Raw genomic sequence first — 23,768 nt, 5'->3', positions numbered from 1 at the left:
CTCTCTCTCTCTCTCTCTCTCTCTCTCTCTCTCTCTCTCTCTCTCTCTCTCTCTCTCTCTCTCTCTCTCTCTCTCTCTCTCTCTCTCTCTCTCCCCTTTCTTTCCTCCTTTTCTTTCCCCCTTTCCTTTCAACCTTTCCTTTCAACCTTTCCTTTCCCCTTTCATCCTCCCTTTTTCCTCACTCTCTCACTTTCCCACTCTCTCTCTCTCTCTCTCTCTCTCTCTCTCTCTCTCTCTCTCTCTCTCTCTCTCTCTCTCTCTCTCTCTCTCTCTCTCTCTCTCTGTCTGTCTGTCTGTCTCCCCTCTTCTGACTTCCCTTGTCCCTTCTTGTTACCCCTCTTTCTTCCCCTTTGCCATTCCCTTCCCATTTCCTCCTCCCCTCCTCCTTTCCCTCCCTCTTTCCACCATCACCACCCTGTTCTTAAATCCTCATATTTCCTCTTCCTCTTCAACATTTACTTTTTGCAGCAAAATCTGTTTCACATCAACCCCATCCACCACCCATTTTATTTTATTTTTTTCTAGCTCCTTTTTCCTTTCTTTTCCTCATTGATTTTCTTTGTGGATACTTCTCTATTCCTGCTTTCCTCCATCTTCAGATATACTCTAAGCATGTTTGAGAAAAGTGAATTTTGGTTGAAGGCAGTTGTTGACAGAAACCAAGGATAACTTTTCTCAGACCAACTAAGAGTCTTGTACCATGGTCCTTTTCATTCAGAGTGAGCTTAAACTTACATTGCATTGTTTCACTACTTCTTTGCTTTGTTTCCTATGAATTCTGCTTTCCAAAACTTTTACATACTACTTTAGATTTTTTTAACCTTCTTTTTTTCTAATGTCTTATTTCATTTCACTTTTTTTTTTTTCATTTCGTCTTCATTTTGTTCATGAGTGTGTCAGATTTTTTCTCTTTTTTCTTTCATATAGGTAGAAGGTAGAATAGGAATAATCTTGGTCCTTTTATGTATGTATTTTATGTATATAAATATATATATATATATATATATATATATATATATACATATATATATATATATATACATATATGTATACATATATATATATATCTATATATATATGTATATATATATCTATATATATATAAATATATATATATACTTATATATATATATATATATATAAATATATATATATATGTATATATATATATATATATATATATATATACATATATTATTATTATATATTATTGTTATTATTGTTATTATTATTATTATTTTATTTTTTTCTTATTTCTTTGACATTTAGTTAAACATAGGTTGCTTGTAGTTGTTGAAATTATAATTTTGAAAAAGGTAAACACAAGGACACATGGATAACCTATGGATATCTCATTACCCTTAGATGGAGTGTGAATTTGCACTAAATTTAATTATAGATTTTCTTATTGTTTTTTGAATTTTTTTGTGAAAACCCTGTCTTTTTATGAGTATGTGGTCCTATTGTTTGTATGTGGAAAGGACTTTTTTTTACTTCATGAATTGAAATTATTCATTTTAGCCACATTGAAAAACTATTCCTTGAAATTGAATTTTAGTTCATTGCATACATTGGAATCTTGTACAGAAATACCCCATATTCAGTTTCATTTTGTCTGAGAAATGATCCACTTTATGATAACACCAGCCAATTAGCTGAGATTGTTACCATCAAGTGAGTCTATTTGTCTAAGGCCCATTGAAATAGTGAATTTATTCATAAAGAATAGTACTGAATTTGTTTACCTCATTGGATGAAAGGAGGCAGTAACCCTAAAAAGATGTGAAAATAATCATAAGAATGATGTAAGTGAACTTGATTCTTAATGTATTTGAATTTACTTGTGTAGAGTACTTGCTAACTAAATGTAAATGAATAAATGAATTCATGGCTCAAGGTGCAGCAAGATATTTTTGAGAATCCTTAAGGGATGTAGAGAGAACGAATGAAGAAAAGCTTGCAAAAAAAAAAGTAAAAAAAAGCAGAAATGGATGGGGTGAAAGGGCTCGGAAGAACAAATAAAAAAGAATGTATGAGTGAAACAAGATTGAAAACAGAAATTGGGTGTAGTACTAATAAGGTTTGTATGGGTACTAGGAGTAGGATAAATCAGTTTGTTTAGTATACAGAATGACTGGGAAGAAAACATTTGATGAGGATGTACAAGTCATATGTGAATGGAAATGTGAGTCATGGTAGAAATGTGAATTGATATTTGTTAATCATTCGTTCTATTGCCTTGGATCAATCTGACAAATGAACAACAATACATATGTAAGGGGCTTTTCACCCTTGTAAGGGGTGACCAGATCCAAACATGGAGCCATCTCACACCCATCCCACACCTATCCTGAACATATTCATCTTCTATCTGAGCACCTCATGAATGGAGTCATCCCTGTCCCCCATAACACGCCTTAATTGAAAAGAATTACAGTGAAACATGACATCTCCACAGCAGGGTTCAATTGTCAGAGTTGGTTTATATATATATATATATATATATATATATGCATTCTACTCAGAAGTTTAAAAGTTTATGGAGTAGACAAAGACAGTATCCCTTTAGGTTGTATTGTTTCTTCATTGATTTAGACCCTCTCTCTATACCCATTTTTTACATTCTCACTTCCTTGCTTAACAGACATTCCTCTTTCTTTGCCCTTTTCATTTAATTTTTGGTTCATCTGTCAATTGAGTTCACACCATCCACTTCTGCTTTCCACACTTTCTTTGCTTGTTGTTCTTCACTCATTCTTTCCATAAGCCCAGACCACCTCAGCACTCTTTTATCTACCTTGTCCAGTTGTCCAGCAACTCACTTTCTATCACTATTCCTTGCCTCACCTTCACATTTCTCAATCAATCCATCCATTATTGTAACATTTCTTATTCTTATTTTGTATCTTGTATATTATTCTTTTCTTATATTCTTGTAACATTTCTTTTTTCTTGTCAAACAAATCATCTCAAACATGTTGAGGCTCTTCCTTTGTACTTCTCCTAGATTTAAGTTTCTGTTCCATATAAGGTCTTGGGTACAATCACTCTTTCATTCAGTCTTCATATTCATCTCTATGCCTATTTCTCACAACACTTTTCATACTCCCAGGTTGTATCTTGATCTAAAGAAAGCCTTTGATTAGGTATAAAACAGATGACTATTGTAGAAATTGGAGCACATAGGAAGCCTTGTGGAATGGATATGAGAGTTCTTATAAGGGACAAGATGTCAGGTGGGAAGGAAGTAGCTAGTGAAGTCCCACAAGTCAATTCTGGCACCTGTGATATTCTTGATCTATATAAACAACATGATGGAAGGAATGAAAAGGCATACTAATCTATTTGCTGATGATACAAAGATTAGAAGAAAAAATAAAGATTGCAAGTGATTACCAAAGATCTCAACAGAATATATGACCAGAACCAAGTGTAGAAAATGAATGCTGAGAAATGCAAAGTTATGGAAATGGACAAAGAGGCCATTAGTAATTTACATGATGAGAATTGTTAAATTTTGGAATTGGACAAACTGCAAAAATTTGGAAATGGACTCTTGTCCATTGATGATTTACATGATGGAACTGTAAAAATAATGATAAAAGAAGGGGAACTTGGGAGTATTGGTTACAGGTAATTTGTCACCAAATGAGCACATTAACAAGATTTTTGGGAGGACGTGTGAACTATTGGTGAAGATATGAATGATGTTTCACTTTATGGACGGAAAGATGAATAAAGAATTTCAAGAACCTGATTTGCACCAGATTGGAATGTACAGCAGTGGTGTGATCACCACAAAAAGGAGGATATAAATAAGATCAAGATATTATGTAAAACAGGAAACAAGATGGTCCCCTGTCTTAGCAGACAAACCATATAAAGAAAGATTAAAAAAAAAAAATTCTCCATTAGAAAAAAGAAGAAAGATGATATGATGGATCTGCTCAGAACAATGAAAATTGAGGAATGAATTGACAGAGAAGCTCTTTGTTTGGGATGGAAGAGTGATAAGAAGTCATGGGGAAAAATGAAAATTAAGTTAAGAGGAAAAAATAAACCAGAAATTATATAGTTGAATTTGAAACTAAGTTTGACAGAGTTGAAGAAACAAGGCACCATGAATATATCTCCTGTAAATTAAAATTAGGTTAATATATTTGACTTGTACATTCTTGTGCATTTAATAGTGTGCAACTATTTGGGATGTAAATGAAGTTTGAAAGACAAGTGTGTGGCAAAGAGTGTGGAGTATCCCTAGCTGTTATGCTTTCATGCAGACATTAAAGCAGAATACTGTAATGTCTGTTCTTGGGTCATCTGCCAGCCTATTTGTTTATTTATTCTTATTATTGTTATTATCAATATATATATATATATATATATATATGATGTATTAGGATGTATTAGGATGGTTTGGACACATGGAAAGAATGAGTGAAGAAAGACTAGTAAAGGAGGTATGGAAGGCAGATGTGGAGGGAGTGAACATGAGGGGACATCCTAGGATGAGATGGATGGATGGGGTGAAGGGGGCTTTGGGGAAGAGGGGAATGTCTGTTGAGGAAGGACGGGAGAGGACAGAAGACAGGGGTGAATGGAGAATGGTTGTATATGGAAAATGTTGTGATGCATGAGGTGGAATGGACGGGGGAATGGGGGGTGAGGTAATGTGTGTGAGCAAAAATTTTGACGGAGCCCGAAGCGATTTCTCCCTGTCCTCTCCTTTATATGGGGGGACGGAGAGGGGGGGTCGCCAATTTAATGAAGCGGCCTTGCTGTGGATGTGCTGTGTCCTGCGACACTGCTTCTGACCCAGGGCAGTGGACAGGGTGCAGGGATGACCCGTCATCTAGGAGGTGCTAAGATGGGAGGGAGGGTGGAGGGGTGTGGAGTGTTTTCGGGGATGGAATGGGTGGGAATGATTTTATGCCTTGCCCTTTTTGGGTACCTCCCTGGTAAGGGGGAAAAAGCCTTGGTATATGTATGTATGTATGTATATATATATATCTCAGAGGATGGATTGAGGAAGTTAGTAACAGAGTTTGGGAAGGTATGCAAAAGAAGGAAGTTGAAGATAGATGTACAAGGGGAGAAAGTGGTGTCAGACTGGAAGTGAATATTAAGGGAGAGAGACTGGAGGAAGTGGGTAGTTTTAGATACTTGGGAGCAAATGTGGCAGGAAAGGGAGGAGTGGAGGTGGAGGTAGAATGTAGATTGAGAGAAGCAAGTAAATGCCTTGGGGGATTAAAAAGTGTAATGAGAAATAGACATTTGGGAATGGATACTAAGAGGAGATTGTATGAAGGAGTGATTATGCTGACAGCACTGTATGGGGCAGAAACATGGAACATAAGAGAGGAGGAGTTTGAATGTGTTTGAGATGAGGTGCCTGAGAAGTATGATAGGGGTTACTAGGCTGAATAGAGTGAAAAATGAGGAGGTGAGGAGGAGAACGGGGGTGGAAAGGGAGTTGGGAGATAGGGTTGATGAAAGAGTATTGGGATGGTTTGGACACATGGAAAGAATGAGTGAAGAAAGATTATTAAAAGAGGTGTGGAAGGCAGAGGTAGAAGGAGTGAACATGAGGGGGTGACCAAGGATGAGATGGATGGATGGGGTAAAAGGGGCATTGGGAAAGAGGGGAATGTCTGTTGAGGAAGGAAGGGAGAAGACAGAATATAGGGGTGAATGGAGAATGGTTGTGTATAGATGATGCTATGATGCATGAGGGGGAGTGGGTGGGGGATGGGATGAGGAAGTGTGTGTGAAAAATAAATTCATGCACCCTGAAGGGATCTCTCTCCATCTCCATTTCTGCATGAGGGGCCTTTGTTTTTTGGGCTACCTCCCTTTTTTGTAAGGGTGAAAAAACATTTGGTATATGTATGTATGTATATATGTATTTTTTTTCAGTTGTTTACTTTTTTCTATATCCAACCTCATTATGGACTTAAGGTCTACTGTGAGCCTTGGCCAATATAAATGACTTTCTTTTTCTGTCTTTCTCTCCCCCACCCCCATCTCTGTCTATCTCCTGCCACTCTATTTCTCCCTCCCCTCCCTCACTTCCTCCCTCTCTCCCTCCCTCTCTCCCCCCTTTCCCACTTTCCACTTCCCCCACTATATGAGGGAGCAGCTACTTAGATTTTATGCTGTCAATGTTTTAAGGATTTACCTGACATTCCTGTGGACTAGTCATTCACCATTCTTTTATATTTAGAGAATAATCTCCACAAAAAAAAGTGACAACTTTTTAACTTTTACTATCTCTCCTTAAATCTCTGCTTTACCTCTGCTATGACTCCACCTCTTCTGTGTCATATTGTCCTCAAAGATAGAAGTGCTGCTTGTAGCTGACAAAATACTAAAACTTCCCCTTCTCTCTCTATCTCTATCTCTATCTCTCCCTCTGTCTCTCTCTGTCTCTGTCTCTGTGTCTGTGTCTCACTCTGTCTTTGTCTCTCATGAGAGAATGAATGAATGAATGAATGAATGAGCCAAAAGAGGCATGTGAGGTTGTCAAGCTGGTGAAAATTATGTTTGTGACAGAGCAAGTTGGAGAAAAATGTATCAATTAATATCAATTAAAATAGTGACCTGTTTCATGAGAGGGATGTACCAAAGATGAAGTGGGAACACTATTGGGGAGGTAAAGTGGTGCAGTTCTCTTGCTTGTACATTGGAAAGGATGAAAGTAGAGAGTGCAATGGAAACAGCATATACATACGTACATATACCAATGGCTTTTTCCCCCTTACAAGGGAGGTAGCCAAAAACAAAGGCATAAAATCCACTCCCACCCATTCCATCTCCCCATACTCCACTCCCATTTATCCCCCTCCCATCCCTTCCTTTTATCTTGGCTCCTCCTGGATGACAGGTCATCCCTGCATCTCGCCCACTGCCCTGGGTCAGAAGCAATGTAGCATGTCACAGCACTTTCACATCAAGGCAGCTTCATTTAATCAGTGACACCCCCCCCCCTCTCCATCCCTTCATGCAGAAAAAGAGAAGATGGGGAGAAAATCTTTGGGCTGCATCAAAATATCATTCACACATACTTCCTCACCCCCCCCCATCCCCCCACCCATTCCCATTCATCACAGCATCATCTATACATAACCATTCTCCACTCACCCCTATCTTCCGCTTTCCCCCTTCCTTCCTCAACAGACATTCCCTTCTTGCCCAATGCCCCTTTTACTCCATCCATCCATCTCATCCTTCGGTAACCCCTCATGTTCACTCCTTCCACCTCTGCCTTCCACACCTCTTTTACTAATCATTCTTCACTCATTCTTTCCATGTGTCCAAACCATCCCAATACTCTTTCATCAGTCCTATCTCCCAACTCCCTTTCCACCCCCATTCTCCTCATTTCTCAGCCTAGTAACTCCTACTATACGTCTCAGGCATTTCACCTCAAACACATTTTTAAACTCTTCCTCATCTCTTTTGTTCCATGTTTCTGCCCCATATAGTGCTGTCGGCACAATCATGCCTTCATACAACATCCTCTTAGCATCCATTCCCAAATGTCTATTTCTCATTACACTTTCCAATCCTTCAGGACATTTACTTGTTTCTCTCAATCTACATCAGTGGTTCCCAAACTTTTTTTGGCCGCAACCCAAATCCAGATCTGGTGAAGATGTGGCGACCCAAGCATCAAAAAGCAATTTTGAAAGTCTTCTTTTATTGAAAACACAAGTGTAGGGAAGCTTTTGATTTAATTTTTTTTTTTTTTAACAAGGTCTCGCAACCCATGTTTGGGTCGCGACCCATAGTTTGGGAATTGCTGATCTACATTCTACCTCCCCACTCCCCCCTTTCCCGCCACATTCACATACAAGTATCTAAAACTATCCACTTCCTCCAGTCTCTTTCCCTCAATACTCACTTCCAGTTTGCTGCCACATTCTTGCCTAGTATATCTCATCACCTTACTTTTACCCATATTTATCTTCAACTTCCTTCTTTTGCACATCTTCCCAAACTCTGTCACTAACTTCCTTAATCCCTCCTCAGATCCTGCCACAATTGCAGTATTGTCAACAAACAACAACTGGTTTGTCTCTCATTTTTCTCCATTTTCTTTAACCATCTCCAATCCCTGGCCCATTGCTCTTGTCTTTACCTCCTACACCATCCCATCCATGTCTTAATTGAACAGCCAAGACAACATATCACATCCCAGGCAAAGTCCCACTTTTACCTCAAACCACTCACTCTCTCCATTTCTAATTCTAACACAGGCTCTACTACTCTCGTAAAAACTCTTGACTGCTCTTAACAGCTTTCCTCCTATCCCATATACCTGCAGTACCACCCACAGTGCCTTCCTGTCTATCCAGTCATAAGCCTTTTCCAAATCCATAAAGATCCAAAAAACATTCTTACCTTTTCAGCTTTATCACACATCTGTCTTGCCACAAAAATCTGATCCACATAATCCCTACCTGTCCTAAACCCACACTGTTCCTCACCAGTTATTCCCTCTGTTCCTCTCCTAATCCTCTCAATCAAAACCCTCCCATAAGCCTTCCCAACTGCCCTCAACAAACTGATCCCTCAGAAACTACTACACTCACACTTGTCCCCTTTTCCCTTGTAAAGTGGAACTATACAGGCACTCCTCCAGTTCTTTGGCACTCTACCCACTTTTAGACAAAATTAAACAACCTCACCAGCTTGTCCACCATCACTGTACCTCCCTTTTTTTAGACAATCCCTGTGACACCCATCCAACCCAGGTGTCTTACCTGCTCCCATCATTTTAGTAACTGCTTTCAGCTCATCTTTCCTTATTTCTCCTCCATTATGCTCATCCATCACTGTCATTTTCTTAATCCTTCCCACTGCAGCTACATTTCCCTCTCTATCGTCCTTCATATTTAGCAACTCCCTAAAATACTCTGCCCATCTTCCTCTTACTGCTGTTTCTTTCATTATCATCTCTCCATCTGGACCTTGTACCTTTTCTTCTCTACTTGATTCACCTCCTCTTCCTCTCTTAATTTCCTTCCAAAACATCTTTTTATTACTTTTAAATTTTTGTCATAGTCTTACCCCATTTCACATTTGCTCTCCTTTTTGCCTCCTTTATCTTATGGTGTACTTCTCTTTTCTTTGTACTTCTCATATGATTCTCTCATCCTATTTTGTAACCAATCTGTGAATGCTCACTTCTCTTCTACAACTGTTTTTGCTTCATCATCCCACCACTCACTACCCTTCCTTCTATTTCCTCCTGTCCTCCATGTTCCACACACCAACTTTGCACACCTTGTGACTCCATCTTTGAATCATCCCCATTCCTCCTCCACTCCTAGTTCTACTCTGCTTTCACTCCCTCCCACTCTTCTCTTAGCTTCTTCTTGTACTCTTTTTCTTCCTCATTTAAGCAGTTTACTCTAAGCATCATCAGCTCTCCACTACAATTTTTTCCTGGAACTCCACACTTCCCACCCACTCCATGTATTGGTTCATTCCCTACCCTAGCATTCATTAAGATCTCCCAAAACCACTACATTGACATTTCTCCCTAAACCCTCTATGCACTCGTTTAAATCTATCCAAAAAGCCTCCCCTTCCTCTACATTCTTCTCACTCCCAGGCCCATATGCACTTACAAAAACCCATATCTCCTTTCCCAGTTTCACCTTCATCCACATAAACCTCGAAGAAACCTGCTTTCACTTCACCACTCATTTACCTATCTCTTCACTTACTAGTATAGCCACCCCTTCTCTCCCTCATCCTTGCTTCACTCCTGACACCCCCCAAACTACACTCCCAAACTCAAAATCACCCCTTCTTTTCAATTTAGTTTCACACAATGCCAACACATCCATCTTTCTTTCACAAACATACTCCTTTGTCTTCCCTTTTACTCTCATCTGTACCACATCCATGCACATTAAAAGACCCAAACCTTAGGGTACTGGTTGAAAAACTCCTACTAGACCCTCTTATGCCTTTGCTTTTTTTTTAGGAATGTCCCCTTTGGGGCTACAGGAAGAAGGATGCCTAGTCCTATCCCTGTCCTGTTTTTGTTGCCTTTTATGACTCAAGTGGGAAGACTCGGTGGCAGTATTCTTATTGCCCACCACAGGGTTTAGCGAAAAAAGGAAATGAACATTCAGAGAAGTGGTACAGGACAGTATTAAGAGTGGGGGAAGAACATAACGAAAGGACAGTCGCAGTAAATAAAGTATCATAATTTCTCTATGATTAGGGATTGCCTCAATCACAGAAAAAATGATTAGCTCTGGTCCATAGGGGTGCCCCATATAGACTGTATAGTATCAGCTTCAAGGTACTGAGTAGCTTTTAGCCTCACGATAATATGCAGCCAATACCCCAGATGGGCTTTGATGTGAAAGAGGTGTATGAATGGGATTTTATGACAGTGGTGATTAGGGCTATATCACCTCATGAGATTATTGTTATTGCTATGTTGGTCCTTAGAGACAAGCATGAAAGTTTCACTGCAAGTTGTATGACTCCAGTGACTTTCTTTGATTTTTAGATTTATTGGAGAAAAAAACAACAACTTTTTTTATGGATATATGATTGTGTATGAATATGTGTACAAAATAACTTGTGTAAGAAGTAGCTTGTGATGAAGGCCTTTGCAATCTATTAGTAGTTATACATTTTACTGTTCACATGTTCTTGATTTCTTGCTACCTAAACATCAAGAGATTTTAATTAAATTTTAGCTAACTAATGCAGTGGCAGTTTATTGTGATGAAATAAGGGGTACTGTAAACATATACAACACAGTCAAGATACGGTGTCATCATATGCAACATTCTCCACACATTCCAGGGAGTCTTTGGTGAACACAGTGCAGGGAATGTGGATGTTGACACTGTCGTATGTTTGTAGTCCCTTTATTTCATTGCCATGAATTGTCATAGAACTAATTGTCTTTTGATATATATTTTTAAATAGTTATTGTTAGCCATGTGTTCTTAATTACTTATTGATATGTTTCATGTGTTCATTCAACTCTGGGACATTTTATATGGCCCATGTTTTATTTCTTGTTTTATGTACTTTCCTTTTTTTCATCATCCATTCAGCTATATCTTTAGTTTTTTAAGACAGATATAACAAATTGGGTTAAAGTCAGAGCACCACAATTTATTATTTCTGTTATATTGCACTGTTTTATTCTCCTAAAACTTTTTTTAGAGTACTTAGTCAGCTTAGCATCTTGATATTTGTATCCTTACATTATTATTACTTTTACATTATTATTATTATTATTATTATTGTTATTCTTATTATTATGACATGATTTTTGCTTCTATAATCAGTCAGTTGCAAGTGTTATTCATACTGAGAGTGACAGGTAGAAATTCCTTTTTCATTTCTTATATTTTCTTAGATTTTCTTCCCATTTTTCCTTCTTTATTGTTCAAAAGCAGTTATCCCATTTGGACTTTTCCTTACCAACATTGTGTTTCGCTCATTGGATGTGTGTAATGGCAGTGGGCTATTTGTTGGCGCATTTCGTGAGTATGCAGATGCAGTATGAATGAAAGGAAATTTACGAATTTCCTTTCAGATAATTTACTTATAACTTCTATAATGATTGTGTATAAGATAGTATAGGTTCTTTAATATTATTATTCAGGTGCTAATACAAATGGTCCATTACTCTACTACTGTTACTATTACTTTAGGTGCATTGCTGCATGTCATAGTTTATAGTTAAAACCTTCTATAGTAGTTGGATCCAAGATATGTGCAGTCAGCTGTGTTAAGTAGAAAGTGTTTAGCACAAGAATAAATATTCTTATTTTTCAAATATGTAAAGAAATTTTAAAGAAATCATAAGTACCCTTTTTCACAGATGTCTGCATATTTTGTTTTAATGATGCCAAGTTGACTGTACTGTCATTCTACCTCAAGCCACGGCACTTTTCGTTTGTGGGGAAAGGACTTGTCTGTGGAAGCCGTGGATTGTTTAGCAACCCAGCATTGAATTGGGCCAAGAATTTGTACATATACATTTTCAGCATCTTTCCACATGATAAATTTTTCAAGTTAATAGGATAAATCTGCGGACATTTCCAAGATAGTGAACCAGAGCAGGTGCAAGCTAGATGATGTCATAGCTTGAGTATGTGGTCAGGCATCCCATACTTGGTAGATGATGTAATCTGCATGGACAGGTGACTGGGAACATATCTTGAAAATATTGTACACCACATTGAGCTTTTTTGCTTTTATAATCTCAAAGGTCACGCAATACTGGTGTGGACACATTCTTGGACACAGTGCTGGCATGACCACCTTCTCATTTATTCTCAAGCACAGCCAGTCACCCATGAGCACCAATACTATTTTCCCCTTTGCGTTGCTGGGGCTGGCAAAGACAACCATGGTTTCTATAAACCTGCTGCTTGCCTCTTGGGAAGGGCCTACCTTGGCTTGGAGGCAGACACTGTCTCTTCTAGAAATTAAGAATGAAAAGCTAAAGTGTAGGGGCTGTGTGGTGATTACATAATGCTTTAGATGACCATAATGCTGCTTAGTTTACTGTATGGATTAGGAGCTGTATTACAGAGTATAGGGTTTGTGTTTGTTTAAAAACATTATGTAATCTCTACATGTCCCCTAAGGGAATGATAAGGTGACTTGAGGTCTCTGTCTTATCTGATGGTGTTGGTGTTTTGTTAGGCCCCGGCAGGCATGTCCCCCTCCCACATGTACCAGTTTATGAACCAACGCCCATTGTCCGGAGGGGGCTCTCTCCCCGGCTCACAGGTAAATATGGCTCCCTCCACCTATCCTGTTGGCCTGCCTGCTTTTCAGTTCTCCTCTTGGGTTCCTCCTTCATTCTCCTTTATCACCTTGTGCCCACCTTTTGGCTTAAGCTTTGTTCTTCCTTTCTCCTTTTTGACTTTTTTCTTCTTACTCTTTATCTTGCATTTATTAAAAATTTGGCTTCTTCATATTTTGTTTATTTACAATTCTCCTTTTATAATTTCTTCCATTAACATGCTGTATGCTACTAAAGATGAAGTTGATCTAATTTGTATGTATGTGTTTATGAGTATATATAAAAATATGCATTGTGTGTGTGCGTGTGTATGTGTGTGTGTGTATTTACTTAGTTTAATCTTGCAGGAAGGAGAGCTATGCTCGTGGTGTCCCGTCTCAATATTTCGCAGTGTCTAAATTGCTCTTAAATTAGTGTGTGTGTGTGTGAAGGCTAGAGTAGATGTGTATTGTATGGATGTTTGTATATGTATATATATCTGTTTAACATCACAAATTCCCTTCACCTCAGAAGGGGCTAGGATGGTGCATCCTTATTGAGGACTTTTTTTTAAACAGGGCAAGTAATATAGTATGCCCTTACTATGAACTTGGTTGCTAGGCAGGATTCAGACTGCCTCCACACCTGACCTCTGTCACAAGTAGTGACAATTTAACCTGCTTGGTCAGCAGGCATCCCATGCATGCGTGTGTGTATGAATGTATATATATATATATATATATATATATATATATATATATATATATATATATATATATATATATATATATATATATATATGCATAAGTGAAGTGGCCCCTCTGTGGATGTGGTGTGTCTTGCTGCATTGCTTCTGACCTTGGCAGGAGGCAGGAATGACCCTTCATCCACAAGGAGCAAAGATAAAAAGGAAACAAGGGTGGTGGATGGGAATGGAATGGGTGAAAGTGGGTGAGTGCCTTGACTTGGCTACCTCCCTTGTAAGGGAGCCCTTGGTATATAGATAGATAATATATATTAAAGGTGGGGAGGTGAGGAAGATATTTGGATTTATCTAAATGAGTATATAAAGAGTTTTGGGAGGAATGTAAATGTAGTGTCGGGGGTTGGAGGATCTCCAAGTTAGGGTAGGAGATGACCCAATAAATGGAGTAGTATGGATGTTCAGGGTGTCAGATTAGAACTGTAGTAGATAGATATTAGAGATGTATTTAGAAAGAATGTTGATGATAGTGTTTACATTGTTTAAGAAGAGAGGCAAGCATAAGTATACATGGGAAAGGGTGGTGGAAGGGAGGGTGGTTGAGAGGGCATTAATAGAGTATGTGATGGAACCCAAAGGGAGGATTAGAAAAATTCTGGATGTTAATGTCTTCAGGGAAGAGAGCAGGAGATCATTATCTGGTGGAAGGGTAATTGAGAGTAGAGGGAAAGTGGAAGAGGAGGAAAAGTGAGAGGTGAGAGGCAGGGGAAAGTGGTGAGTCTTAAGCATTAATATGGGATTGCATTGGTAGTGAAGGTAGTAAATAGAGTTCATAAATCAGTGAAAAAAGACTCAGCTGGAAGGGTTGTTGCTCTTGTCTTTTTTCATCATTTTTAGAGGATGATTTTAGGGGTTGGGCTCACCATATAATGAAATGGTGGGAATAAAGTAGCTCTGGCTGGTGGGCACTGCAATGGAGTTATTCCTTGCTGTATTGCCTTGGACTTGAGCAGTGTGGCAGTGGACAGGAAAGACCCTTCATCCACAAGGTGTTAAGATAAAAGAGGCAATAAATAGGTTTTGGATGAGTGTAGAGTGGGTGAATACTTTGACTCAGCCAGTCCCCTTATAAAAGTAGACCCTTTGATATCTATGAATGTTTGAATGTGTGTTTATGTGTGTGACATCTGTTACAACAGAGGAAAAGTACTCAAGATGTGATAAAGGAGATACAACAATATGTTGACAAACAACAGAAGTGAGGAACTTGATAAAGTGGATGGGTTATGATGACATTGACAACAAATGTAGTTCCTAATATAAATTAACCATAATCATGAATCAGTCATAAATCAATACATCAACTCATTGCCCAAGTCTCTCTTGCAGAAGACCCACAGCTCCCAGGTAACTGGCAACAGCCACCAGACTATTTCTACCCCTGATTTCTGCCTTACCTCCACATTTTTCACTCTATGCATCCTTGTAATCCCCCTTTGTACCTCTTAAACACTTCATCTCAAATACATTTAGATTCTTTCTGCCTTGCTTAAATTCAAACCCTCTGCTCTATAAGTGTCAAAGGCACAATCACCTTTTTCTACAGTCTTCTCAGTGCTCAACCCCAGATAATTATTTCTCAATTCACTTACACTTGTCCCAGACCTTACTTGATAATTTACTTATATCACCATTCCTCCATTCTTTGTTACATGTTACCCTAAACACTTAAAGTTCTCCATCTTCTCCAGCCTCTCTTCTTTTAGACTTCCCTTCAACTAGCTTCCACCTTCTTCCCTTGTACATTTCACTTTTACTCTTTTTCTCCTCTTCATACCTTTTCAAACTCAGTCTCTCCTCTAATTCAGCTTCATGTGCAGTGCCATCTACAGACAACAAGTGACACTTCCCATCTCTTTCCACTCTTAACTTACCAGCTCCAAACCCCTGGCCATCATCCCATCAATGCACAAGTTGAACAACCATAGTAACATTACACAAACCTTGGCTCAGTCCCACCTTCACCTCAGACCAATCACTTTCTCCATTCTCTACCCTCACACTTGCTCTACTACTCATGTAAAATTTGTGACTGCCCTCAGCAGCCTTCCCCCTATCCTGTAGATTCACAATATATACCATAATGCTTTTCTTTCAACTTTGTCATACACATCCAAATCCATTAAAACCCAAAATACACCCTTACCTCTGACCAGAAACTTCTCACATACCTTCCGTACCATGAAAATTGGATATGTTCATCCTTTTCCTTTCCTGAACCCACATAATTCTTTCCCAATTACTTCCTGTGTTTTCCTCCTAATTCTCTAGATTAACACCACCCATATGCCATACCAGCTACACTCAACAGACTGATCCCTTTAAGGCTACTACATTGATATTTGTTCCCTTTTCTAGTGTGTAGTGGAACCACACATTTATTTTTCCATTCCATTGGTACACTTCCCTCCTTTAGGCACACATTAAACAGTCTCACTAGCCAGTTCACTATAATTACTTCCTCCTTTGTCAGACATCCCATGCAACACCTATCTAACCCATGTTCCGTACCAGCTTTCATCCTTTCAAGACTTTTTGTATCTTGTCTTTTCCTATGACCCTATCATTTTCCTCTCCAGTCAGTCATTTTCTTGGTATCACCCACTACCATAATCAAATCCTCTGGTCACTTTTGACAACCTACCCTTCACACTCCCAAACTCTCACTCTTCCCCTTCAATTTGGTTTCACTCATTGCTAACACATCCATCTTTCTTCTCACAAATATATTATCAATATCTCTCCTTGTGTAATGATTATCTTTGTATTTATATACAGTAGTTATATGAGAGGGTCCTGTCTGCATTCCCATTGGTCAGTTCTGATCTTAAGTTGTCCCATGCTATTAGACTATAGTATTCCGTCATCCAAACTATTCTGTGAAGCAATAATCCGGTGTAGATTTTTTTCATGGGTGTGCTTGTGTGTATTATGAATGTATGGGTGGATGGATGGATGTAAGATGCCTATACACAAACATGTGTCTGTAAACACTAAAATATGCTCACATGCACCTGAATTTTGGTAGCTCTAATTTTGTTTTCACTACAGATGCTATTGCTTGTTTTGTTTATGCTCTCATTTTAATTTGATATTTCATATATCTCATAACCTCTTGCGTTCCTCAGTAAGGCATATTTTATGAGTTTCTCCTTACCTTGCCTGTTCTTTATTACACTTTATATTTTGTTTTTACCATGGTACCCCCTTCCAATTCTTATTTTTCTATTATCCCCTATGAAATCCCTTCATTTAACATTTTCCTTTCCAGTTTCCCATTCCATCAGTGATCCTCTTATCTTGTTGACCTACTTGTTATACATTTATCACACTGCACAGTCTTTTGTATATATGGCAAGCATTGGAATTAATTAATAAACATAACTTAAACTGGCTGCATGGGTTCTGAGACATAGTTTATTTTGTAACATTGAGTATAAGTAAAAGTTTTATTGACTAGCAGTCAGATTAATGGAGAATGGTCAGTATTATGACTGAACTGGCATATTCTACTCAGCTTCTCTATCTTTTTATTGACATAATTTCTACATATGGGATATATCTTATACATGTATTTATAACTTTGTTGTAAAAGTAGAATGCAAATATACTTGCATTTCATTGTGTCATTATATAACTAATAGGTTTCCTTTCTTCATATGAGGGGAAACAAAAGTGCATCTTGTGCATCATTTCACTATATTTATCATAATTTTTTATCCATAAAGATATGCCTTAAATATAAATACACACATATATATATATATATATATATATATATATATATATATATATATATATATATATATATATATATATATATATATATATATGTTTATAATTAAAGAAATGCATACATACATTGGCTTAGATCTAAGCAGTGTGGCACAGGACATTAACCTAACAGAAATATCCCTCCCAAGAGAAGCTAGAACCAGACTAGCATGCTATTGTTCAGCTCACCATCCAGCATTAAGACACTACCAGCACAAAATATGCCTAACTACAGAAACAGACTGTCTCAGATAGAGCTTTCACACAGTGCAGCAAATACCTTATCTTGCATTGCCCTACCCTAGCCTTACCCAGACAACAACAGAATATTTCCTTCTCAAGAGAATTATTGGCCAATCCAGTGGCTATTGCTGATTACCTGGGAGACATGGGTGTCTTGCAAGAGGGATCAGTGATAACAGATTGTCTGATTATACCATTCTTGTAACACTAACCATGTTTCTTAAACACTTCATCTCAGAAACATTCTCTGCATCCATTATATTCCAAGACTGGATCTCATACTGGGTTGTCAAGGAATGTAAAGAACAACTGGCACATAAGATTCACAACCATATTGTGTGTTCATTAGAAGAATGGGTAATGACAAAGGATTGGAAGAGAACTAATGTAGTATGAGTTCATGAAAGAAGAAGTAAGGAAATCATACATGAATTACAACCATTGTCCACTTAATTTTGAGAGAGGATTTTGAGAAACAGCTGACTTGAATACTTTGAAAAGATAAACAGTGTGGCAGATAATTTAGATTTAGAACTGGAAGAATGGTGTGTATTGAATCTGTTAAGTCTTTACTCAAAAATTGTTGAAGTGCAGCAAGGAAAGGAGGGCTGGGTGGATTGTGTGTATTTGGATTTGTAGTCTTTGATTTAAAATACCTCATCATAGGGTACTCTGGAAGTAAAGGAATATTGAAGGACTTAGAGAATACCTATGGAAATGGATGAAGAATATTCTGAGAAATCAATACATGAGGACAGTAGTAAAGGATAAAAGATAAGAATGAAGAGCATTGACTAGCAAAGTCTCATAAGGATTAGTATTGGCACCTGTAATGTTCGTGGCCTTCATAAGTGACATGATAGAAGGAACAAGAAACTACACAAACATGTTTGCTTTTGCACTGCTTAGAGAGCAGCCATCATCCTTCCTAACTGGGGATTTAGAGGAAAGAGAACTTGCCTAAAAAGCTACCACCGAATTGCTTGAAATGTGTGATCAACCCTTTTCAATGATTTTACACCATTGCTTGCATCAGACCTCTACTCCATTCTCCTGTCCACTTGTGGAAAAAAATACTGAAAGAAACACCTGACAAACCATCTTAAGACTATCAAACTTCATTTTCTCCCATGGTCCTCTTGCAACCAACACAACTGACACTGTAAAATGGCATTGATGTACTTAAGAACAGGATATTGTAGTCTTATCCATGTCTTGTATCTAATGATATATCTGTTGCTGGTTACCTGGAGGCCGTGGGTCTTCTGCAAGAGAAATCAGGCTCCCTACCTGCCCTTGTGGTATTCCTCTTACTATATCCTATATCTTCTCCCTCAAATAATGATTTCATTACATCTTATTTTAAGAAAAATATCAATATCCCAATCTTCTCCTCACAATTTCCTTCAAGAGACAAACCTACTTTCTAAACTATAACCTCCCTCAAACTTTTTAGCTGTAAGATAGTGCAGAATATCCCAAAACAACCAGCTACCTAGGAACAAAAGGTTGTACAGTGGAGGCTCTTGGAGAAGCAGTTATCTCACCTGTATTATTCAACCTCTGTAGATGATCTCACACCAAATCAAAGCATAATGTCAAAACACTCTCATATAGAAGGTAAAGGTGACCTAATGATAATAACTTAGCACAGCAACTACAAAACAGTGGCTAAAATGAAATAGAATGGAGGTCTCCCCTCAGAAATCATTAGTGACATTGTCCACCCCAGACAACCATGAATTTAAGAAACATCCAACAGTGAAATTGAATGGCCAACTCTTCCCATTTGACAAGAGCCCCTAAATCCTGGGCATCACTTTTAATAGTTATGTCTCTCAGACCTTTACATCAAAGACCTAACACTGAAAAACAATAAAAGAATAAATGTAATAAGGTCAGTAGAAAACACAGGTTTTAGTAAATAGAATAAAATTCTAATTCAAACCAATTGGTCTATTGCCTCGGATCTCTTGCAGAAGACCAATGGCTCCCAAGTATGTGGCAACAGCCATCAGATTGGCTCCTAAGTCACTCCAGGAAGAAATATTGTCTTGTCTGGGTATGGTTAGCATTGGGCTGTGTAATATGAGATATTCGGTGTTTTCTCTGTAATGCTTGCATCTGAGGCAGTTTGTTTCTGTGGTCAGGCCTATTTTGTGATGGGTGAGTAGGGAGTAGGGTTGGGGGCTCTTGCATAGAACTGTGTACCTATCAATTTCATGTGATGCTTTTTGGGGAATATTTTGGTTTTAGTGTGCAGATATTCCATTGGTGTGGTATTGGTGCATCCTGTTATTGTTATTAGTGTGTTATTTTGTATAGTTAGTCTGATCTATATTTTTCCAATTGTTGGGAACCATGCTGTGGAAGCATAGTTGAGTGTAATTCTGAAAGTACTTGTAGGATATGAGTAGTCTTCAGTTTATCAAAGCCTGTAATTGCTTCTGATTTTAGTATGTCTTCTTGTTGATTTTCACTGTCAGAGGTTTGATATGTGGGTCAAAGATCATATATCAAAAGTGAAGTCCAAATTTTTGGGGTTCTTTTCCAGTAGAAGGGTTTGTCCCATTCAATTTTACGAGTGGATTTTTTTTTTATTCATGGTTGTCTGGAATGAGAAAAGTTACAAACGATTTTTCATGGGAAGCCTCCATTTTATTATTTAAAAGCAATTGTTCTAATTTGTCTAAATAGGCTTTGATTTTCTTGGCAGCCATTTTGTTGTTGCCATGTTAGGATATTGTCAGGTCATCAGCATAGTTGAGCACTTTGGTGTTACATTCTGAATCTCGTATTAGAAGATCACTTTTGTAGAGGTTGAATAATGCAGGTAAGAGTAATGTTTGTACAGTTCTTCAGTTTCAGACAGGTGACAGGACACTATGAGCATAGCTCTTATCCTGTATAATTCAAGTAGGTAAAAGAGATGGAATCCCATGAACAAATCACCAACCCCATATACTATGCCTAGGTAGATACTGTACACACACCAAAAGCCCTTTGCTCCTTATAAGGAGGATGACAAGTCCAAGAACACACCCACATCATAAACAAACAAATCCCATTCGACCATCCCTCCCATCTTGGCACCTTGGGGATGAAGGGTTGCCCAGTCCTCCACCACACTGCTGGGGTCAAAAGCATTGAAGTGAGACACAGCTCTTCCACAACAGGACCAAATAACCAGAGCTAGTGAAACCCCCTCTGGCTCATGTATGGCAGGCCCTCTTCTTCATCTACTTAAAATGAATTGTAGAGCAGATGAAAAGAACATCTCATGGTGTACATCATTCCTTCATCCATTCAGTCTCTCTTCATTCACTACTATGAGGAAAATGTTCTTAGATAATTTAAGCCCTTGAATGAACAAAGATTATTACAGTAATGTACAGTCTTTATTTATATTTTCTTTTTAACTGTAAGCACCAGAAACGAAATATCTTTTATTTGTGAAATTTTAAGAACAAGTTAAACTTTCCTATTTTGTAATTGTTATGAATTATTTATAAGAAACTTGTTTCTCATGATTTAACATCATATTATTGATGCTGTTGCTTTGTCAGATTTATTTTGCACATACACCAGAGTGAATAAACATGGTACATACAATTACATTTACTTTATAAGTCGCCTAATGGTTGGGTTTATTTGGCAAGGATTTTCTTGAAGTGTTTACATCTCACTGTCTTACTTTGGCAAGGTAAGCCATAGCATGTTTTTTCTGTCTCTGTTCTTTAGTCTGCTTAATATGCATCAGCCATCACTGTTTGGTTACTACTCTTGCTTTAGTTTCTAGCAGTTGTTTATTTATTATGAATACAAAAAAGAACTAAACTGAATATGAAAAGAACCCTCACTTACAGAAGGTATGATGGAATGATGATATGCATTATGACCAAGTAGGTGAGGGTTAATAGCTAAAATAACCTTAATTTTTCTTCAACCTTCTTTGTTGTCTTTGGATATTTCTATGCAGAGGTTTGCAAAAAAAAAAAAAAAATGGTAAGACCTGCAAACCATCATGCACAATATCAACAAACACTCATACTTCTTGAATGCCAGCATTCTTTTCCCTGGAGAGGATGTGATGATAGGATTCTAAAGATATTTGCATTCACATTGCCATCTATTTAGTCACTGAATAAATAAATTTTTCATGTAAAATTAATTGTAAGAGTAACACAATCTGTTGCATTTCACAGGCCAACCTTGCACAAATGAACCGTGTAGATGGGCGTGATGACAGTCAGCTATCCCTGGGTCTTCGGCCAGAAGGTTCTCCACCTACACCACGTTCCTTACGTCTACAGGGGCCTGCAGGTCCCCTTCCACCCACTTCCCTCATGGCAGGCCCGCCAACAAGTGGTCCTCCACCAGCAGGAATGCCAGGATCTTTAGCTGGTCTTGGAGCTTCGTCTGAAGACCTGAGGAGGTACACAGACTTGACTGACCACTCACCATCTCCTGCCACTGCTCTCACACCTGTTCATCACTATCAGCAGTATTCTCCCGGGTACTGTATAGCGCTCCATCGCACGCACCAGCCTCGCACACCTTAGATTATCTCTGGGTTTCTTTTTGTTTTTTCTTAGATCAATTGAAGCACTGTAGTACCCCACATTTCACATATATATATATTGGATTTAAGGGTATAATACTAAAAGATAGTGCTCTTGTTATGTAGATTTAAATTTACTTTCACAAAGCATAACACTTCAAAAGTGGAAATGTGATAATGAGGTTTGGGAGGCTATGCAAACTCATTTTGTACAAACTTTACCCAAAGTCTGATAATTTATTTATTAGGATAGATATTTTTACTAATTTAACCAAATTTTGATTAAGTGGTAGTATTTTCCCTCTGTATACATGATTTATGATTGGATGTTACATAGTTCTATTATGTTAGATATAAAAGATTTATATCATAGTTGATTTTGACATTGCAATTATCCATTTATTTTGCTATTAGATGTGAGAGGATGACATTTGTTTTGGGTAAGGTTTGTCGTAACACTAACACCTCATTTGCTTTCCAGGAATGGCAAAGTGGTTTTATTGCTCAGTGTGCTTGCAAATGTTTTCTTTAACCGTATGTTATAACTTGTTTGCCTTGAATGGCCTTGCTGATGAGTGCTTTTATAATTTCATTGTTTGCACTAATGTCTGCTTGTGCCTTTGTGCTTTTTTTTTAACTTGAATGATTTTCTAACAATTTTATACAGTTTTGTCACATTTTTCAGTCTTGCCTCAGACTGTACAGGAAAAGCTTTGAGCAAAGTCAAGCTATTTTCTTTGATTTAAGTTAAAGATAAGCAGAGTATGTGATTGTTTATATTTTTTTATTCAAAGTTTTTCTTAATTTTTCCATTACTAGAGTTATTTTTCATTCTTTAGAATTTATGAACAAAGATTCATTGATATCAATATATCGCTGAAATGTGAAAGTAAATTTTATTAAGATATGCTTCCCACCACAGAATTTTATTGATTTTCATAATTGCCAAGAAGAATTATATGATTACACCTCAGTGTTGCAAGTTTTGCAATGGTTCGAAGCACTTGTGTGTCACACATGTCACTTGTGGTGGTGAGCTTGATTGTTGGATGTCTTCATGATGTGTGCGGTGCTTGTGATGCCTCACCTCATCTGGTCAAGTGATGCACAGCTGCAATGGGCAAACAAGTCAGATATGTGTAACATCTGGATTTTTACGTATACTTTAAGGAAACTAGATGAAAAATATTTTTTAATCCCTTTATCACCGTCTTGAATAAGTCTGTGTCTTTATATTTGATCTTCTTTAGGCTTAAGTTTAATTTAACCTGGCAAGGCTTATGTTCTTCATGGTTCTAACCGGTTGTGGTGCCTTGGTCTCTCCACAGACCAAGTGGGGGGCAAACTCTGACCCCCGGGCACCTGAGCCTCCTGTCTAACAGCAGCCTCATCTCCAGCCCCATGCTCAGGTTACCATCACACTGTGGCCATCAGGCTTCTCATTGTTTCCCACCCACCCCATCAATTTATTGCCAGTACCCTTTTGTTGTTGATGTCCTCCTACTGCCTTGAAATAATTAAGTATTTACTTAAAGCATTGAATTTGAATCATAGAATCTGAAAGGTTTTTCAGTGTATCATTCAGAAAAATTCTAGTGCATCATCTTTGACAATGATGCCCCAAAATTAAAAGGCAGTAGTGAGGG

General features: G+C 37.9%; 1 protein-coding gene across 7 annotated transcripts in view; it reads left to right on the top strand.

Moving 5' to 3' along the window:
- The window catches only part of Liprin-alpha (PTPRF interacting protein alpha), a 395,115-nt gene that overhangs the window by 353,668 nt on the left and 17,679 nt on the right, over positions 1-23,768 (top strand). For 6 of the 7 annotated variants that reach the window (XM_076192875.1, XM_076192874.1, XM_076192877.1 and 3 more), the window contains 3 exons: positions 12,700-12,786; positions 21,767-22,077; positions 23,451-23,531. In XM_076192875.1, the coding sequence (XP_076048990.1) occupies positions 12,700-12,786; positions 21,767-22,077; positions 23,451-23,531 (479 nt within the window). The remainder of the gene's footprint in view (positions 1-12,699; positions 12,787-21,766; positions 22,078-23,450; positions 23,532-23,768) is intronic. The other variant, XM_076192878.1, reaches the window with a different exon arrangement.

This window comes from Oratosquilla oratoria, chromosome 11 (genome assembly GCF_046742065.1).
Source record: "Oratosquilla oratoria isolate Oo_2021 chromosome 11, ASM4674206v1, whole genome shotgun sequence".
Classification (NCBI taxonomy): domain Eukaryota; kingdom Metazoa; phylum Arthropoda; class Malacostraca; order Stomatopoda; family Squillidae; genus Oratosquilla; species Oratosquilla oratoria.
The sequence above is the reverse complement of the archived record's forward strand: the minus strand, read 5'-3'. Positions and strand labels throughout refer to the sequence as shown.